Source organism: Condylura cristata, unplaced genomic scaffold (assembly GCF_000260355.1).
Source record: "Condylura cristata isolate star-nosed mole 26May11 unplaced genomic scaffold, ConCri1.0 scaffold00015, whole genome shotgun sequence".
Taxonomy (NCBI): Eukaryota; Metazoa; Chordata; class Mammalia; order Eulipotyphla; family Talpidae; genus Condylura; species Condylura cristata.
In genome coordinates this window covers 1,486,013-1,490,474 of record NW_004567116.1, presented here as the reverse complement: position 1 = coordinate 1,490,474, position 4,462 = coordinate 1,486,013, and the positions used below count along the sequence as shown (strand labels likewise).

Here is a 4,462-nt window from a genome sequence, read left to right as displayed (position 1 = left end):
CTTCTGCCATCCCAACATGCCAAGCTCAGAGAAATGCTTTCAAAGCCCTCCTCCATTCCGAAGCCTCTCCCTGCCAGCGTCATCGCTCTGTCCAGCTCCCTTGGGATGCCAGAATGCCTGAGGACGTCCCCTTGGGGGGAGATTGGGGCTTGCTACTTCCTGGCTGGGAGCTGACCTCCGGATTCCCCAGGGCTGCTGTGAGAAAGGCCCTTGGGGGAGGGGCTGGGTGTTGCTCCCACCCCACCTCCTTCTCTCCCTACCCCCCCTCCATCTGAGCTCCAGTCAGGTGGCCTCTGGTGGGGGGCGGGGCAGCAGATAGCCCCACTTCCTGGGGGAGGATACCGGCTTGGAGGTGGGCTGTTGGGCTCAGACCCTGCTGCCTCGCTGATTTCCCCCAAGGGGTGGAACTCTTCAGGACACTGAAGCCGTAGCCTGGAGTGGGCTTCTGGGCAGCTGCCCTGGCCGAGGCTGTACCCCTCCAAGAAGGGGGGGATTGCAAAAAGGGCGGGGACAGAGCTCCTCCCCAGCGCCAGAGGTCTCGGGCTGGAGGACAGGAGGCCGTGGCCTTGGGCAGTTGGTCCGAGGTCCTCTGAGCCCCCTCAGTTTTACTCCAGCCCCTAGATGTGCCCAATCCAAGTGTCCCCAGCAGGTGTGATCAAAGATAAGCAGGTGGTGAGGACACGGGAAAGGCCCTGGGCTGGGCGAGGTGAGGGGCGCTGTGGCTGGTGGCTCGGAAAGGCCTTCCCCGCACGCTGCCCCTCCTGCCCCAAGGACACTCCGGTCAGTCACTTCATCTATTCCTCTGCCACCCCACTTCCCGCAGCCTCTGGCCCCCCTGGCTGAGCAGGGGTCCCCTGGGGCTGGCCTTCACCCTCCTTGGCCCCCTGCACAGCTGCCTCAGAATCTCCCCTGCTGTCCCTGAGGCTGGCTTTGACTTCCATGTCACCATCTCCCCAGCCCGCTTTTTCCTCCTCCTTGCCCCCCAGCTCTGGGTCCCCACTGGCTGTCTCTGTTCCAGCCCCAGGGCTGGTCCCTGGGGCCTCGGGCCACTCTGCTCGGCGGTAGACCAGGTAGCCGGTGGTGGGGAGCCTGTGGGCCAGGGCTCCAGGGGGCAGGCGCTGGTAGCCCTGCTCCTTGTACAGATAGAGGCCAAACGTGCCAGGCTGGGGCACTCGGAACTTGGTGCCACAGAGCTGGCTCAGGGTGGCAACTGAGGCCCCTGGGGGCACGGCCAGGGTCTTGGAGGTGCAGCCACTGCTGGGGTCCTGATAGGCTACTCGGAGGAGGTGCTGTATGGGAGGAGAAGCAAAACAGGTGCTTAGCCCTGCCTGGTGGGCACCTGGCCCCCCAGCCCGAGGCCCCCCAGCCCGAGGCTCCTGCGTAGGCCCCCGGGTTGCTTGGGGGTGGGGTGGGGTGTGTGGGTGCCCAAGCAAGCGGCAAAGACTGTTGGGGCAGCTGACTTCCCGGGGGCCACTGCATGAGCTCCTTTGATCGTCACCTCAAGCCCAGGTGGTAGCTGCTATCACCCTACATTATAGATGAGAAAATTGGGGCACCGAGGTGTGACCTGACCTACCCAGGCTTCCCCAACCAGAGTTAGAATCTGCAGTTAGGATCTGCATCTCGCTAGAAGTCTGGACTCTCCGCAGAGGCTTGCAAGGGCCCCCGCCTGGTTCTGGGGGGGCACAGGGCGGGGGAGGGGGCATGAGCCGCCCTGAGGAAGCCCATATGGGCTGAGGAGGGGACAGAGTCCAGCTGGAGCAGAGGCCCGGACGTGGGCCTGAACGGTGCCCGGCCTCTCCAGGCCAGGTCTCCATGTCCTCATGGCCCTGTGCCAGCTTGGGGCTGAGGCCCCAGAGGGAGGAATGAACTTTCTACTGAAGGCTGCCTTTGGCCTGTGGGCCGGCCTGCTCTGTGTACTACACGGGCGTGGCCTCAGCCTGCAGCCCTCCCTGGGAAAAGGAGGGGACTGCCCCAGATGTGCCCTGCCCGGCCTGGAGGGAGGGCACGTGGCCTTTACCTGGGAGCTGTGGCTGGCAGGCAGGCGGCGCTGCTCCCAGAGGCGGAGGGCACGCTGCAGCTCCTGCGAGGGGGTCAGGGGGAGGCTATGGGTCTGGTCCAGGCCGCTCAGCAGGGCCAGGCTGGCCGAGAGGCTGGTCAGGTAGTAGCCACCTGGGACGTGGAGGAGGCCACTCAGATGGGGTGGGAGCTGCCTCCCACCCCCTTCCAGGTGGCCTCAGGGCGCCCTCCCCACCAGGCCGGAGGCAGGGGCGCCCTCACCCTCTCCAGAGAGCAGGGCGGGCTCGAGCAGCTCTGACATGTACTCGGCCTCCAGCAGCAGCTCAGGAAGGTCGCACTGGGCCAGGACCAGGCTCAGCAGCGGAAGGAACTCATCAGCCCCTGCGCCCTCCCCTGTGGAGTGATGGAGGAGGGAGCCTCAGCTCCTCTGGGAAGCCTGGGGCAGAGTTCGCTCTGAGCCTTGCTCAGAGAGGTGGCCCTCATCCCTCCCTCCTGGCCAGGGCCATGCTCACTGCGGCAGCAGGGACCCAGGGGAAGACCGAGCTCTCCAGGCCTCGGTTTCACCAGATGTGAGCTGGGGTGGTTGGACCCACGCCTCCCCCCCACCCCCAGCTTCTGTCTGTGGGGCCTGCCTCTGAGCCGCGGGGTCCCGGGGCGCACCAGCCTGGGATCTCAGTGCCGCGTACAGCAGCTGGCAGGCCTGCAGGAGCCGCTGGACCTGGGCACTGGGTGAGTAGGCGCCGAGCAGCTGCAGCAGCTTCTGGCGCACCTGCTCCACCTCCACTGAGGAGGGCAGGCCCAGGTGGGAGCCAAAGGCCGCGGGGCCCTGGGCTCGGGCCAGGCGGAGGCCTTCAGCCAGGCGACTCAGGGAGCCGTCGGCAGAAAGACGGCGCCGCAGGCGGGCGGCCAGGATGGGCCGGAGAGGCTTGAGCACAGAGCGATGCAGAGACTTCTCCAGGACGAGTTCTGGGGAGAAGAGGCAGGGGTCAGATTCTGGGCAGAGTCCCAGGGAGAAGGGGTGGGGAGGGAGGGAAGCAGAGGAGGCGGCATCTCGGCAAGCGGGACTCCTAGCTCGGTGCCACAAGGTGGCTCGTGTGGCAGCAGGCCGGGCGGGCATGATGGAGGCGGGAGGGAGGCGTGGGGCCGGGCTGGGGTCTCACCCAGCCTCTCTGGCGGCAGCAGCTTCTCAGGGCCCAGCTCCGTGCTCAGCATGGCTCGGGCCCGGCTCAGCGCCTCGCGGACGCCCTGCAGCTCCCGGGGCTCGGGCCCGGCCCGCACCTGGGTGAGCAGGTCCTGCACCAGCTGGCCCACGGCCGTGTGCCGATCCTGCATCAGCGCGGCCGCGGCCCGGCCCACCTGCCGCTCGGGCGCCAGCAGCGAGCAGAAGGCTGCGCTCATGGAGCGCAGCAGGGGCCGCCGGCGGCCCAGGTGGGGCGAGGTGGCCGGGCTTCCTCCAGACGACCGCTCGGCCCCTTCCTCCTCCGAGCTGCTGGGGGAGCCGCAGTCCACCTCCTGCAGGGAGGGCAGGGGGGGGAGACCAGGGCCGGCCCCGGCCCCGCTGGGCACGCGGTACCCCACCGAGCTCTCCCTCCGCAGCAGCTGGTGAGGAGGCAGCCTCTCCGTCTGGCGGGGGGCTGCCCCCGGCAGCTCGGGGACCGGGGGAGGAGGCACAGCCGGAGGAGATAGGGGGCTGGAGGTCTCCGTGGACACCCGCACTTTGAAGCTCCTCTTGAATTTCTCCCGCTTGGTGGGGCCCAAGTCCCCTGGGAACAGGGGGTTGAAGAAGCACAGGGCAGCTCCTGCGCCCTGGTCCAGCTCCTGGGGGGACCGAGGCTTCAGCCGGGGCAGCAGCGGGCCTTCCGAGGGGCCGGGCTGGGCCTTGGTGTTGAGGGAGGAGCTCCAGAACTCTAGGGGAGAGGCAGTAATTGGAGCTGGAGGGAGTTTGGGGAGGGCAGCCCACACTCAGACTGTGCCTGCCTCCCGCACTGGCGGCTGGCCCCTCTGGCCGGTGCACGGGGGACGGGGCAGAGCTCACCAATGCCCAGATGGGAGATGGCTTCCAGTTCCTTGTGGGTGGCTGCATGTCGGATGGCTCTGGGGAGCTGGAGTGGGAGGAGAAGGATGTCCCTGAGGCCAGAGAGGGAGCAGAACGTCAGGGGACTGGGGTGCCCCGGCTGCAGGGCAGAGGGCAGGGCCCCCGGCAGCGGCCAGCTCACCGGGCATAGCAGTAGGTGCAGATGAGCTGGACCAGGTCGGGGAAGACCAGCACTGAGCCCTCCAGGGAGACGCCTGAGAGAGGGAAGTGCGCGGTTCTCTGGGTCTCTGGAGACCGCCTGGCCCGGCGGCCTCCAGCCCTCCCTGCCAGGCCAGCCCCTCACCCCTGGCGCTCTCCTGGCCAGCCCTCCCTGCCAGGCCAGCCCCCCACCCCTGGCGCTCTCCTGGC

At 68.1% G+C, this 4,462-nt stretch overlaps 1 protein-coding gene across 1 annotated transcript in view; it reads right to left on the bottom strand.

Moving 5' to 3' along the window:
• Window positions 1-766: 766 nt before the first annotated feature.
• The window catches only part of RIN1 (Ras and Rab interactor 1), a 4,506-nt gene continuing 810 nt past the window's right edge, over window positions 767-4,462 (bottom strand). The window contains exons 2-8 of the mRNA XM_012725133.1: window positions 4,236-4,308; window positions 4,055-4,146; window positions 3,180-3,926; window positions 2,680-2,985; window positions 2,281-2,412; window positions 2,021-2,172; window positions 767-1,289 (exon numbers count right to left, since the gene is read on the bottom strand). Of these exons, the coding sequence (XP_012580587.1) occupies window positions 795-1,289; window positions 2,021-2,172; window positions 2,281-2,412; window positions 2,680-2,985; window positions 3,180-3,926; window positions 4,055-4,146; window positions 4,236-4,308 (1,997 nt within the window). The 3' untranslated portion in view covers window positions 767-794. The remainder of the gene's footprint in view (window positions 1,290-2,020; window positions 2,173-2,280; window positions 2,413-2,679; window positions 2,986-3,179; window positions 3,927-4,054; window positions 4,147-4,235; window positions 4,309-4,462) is intronic.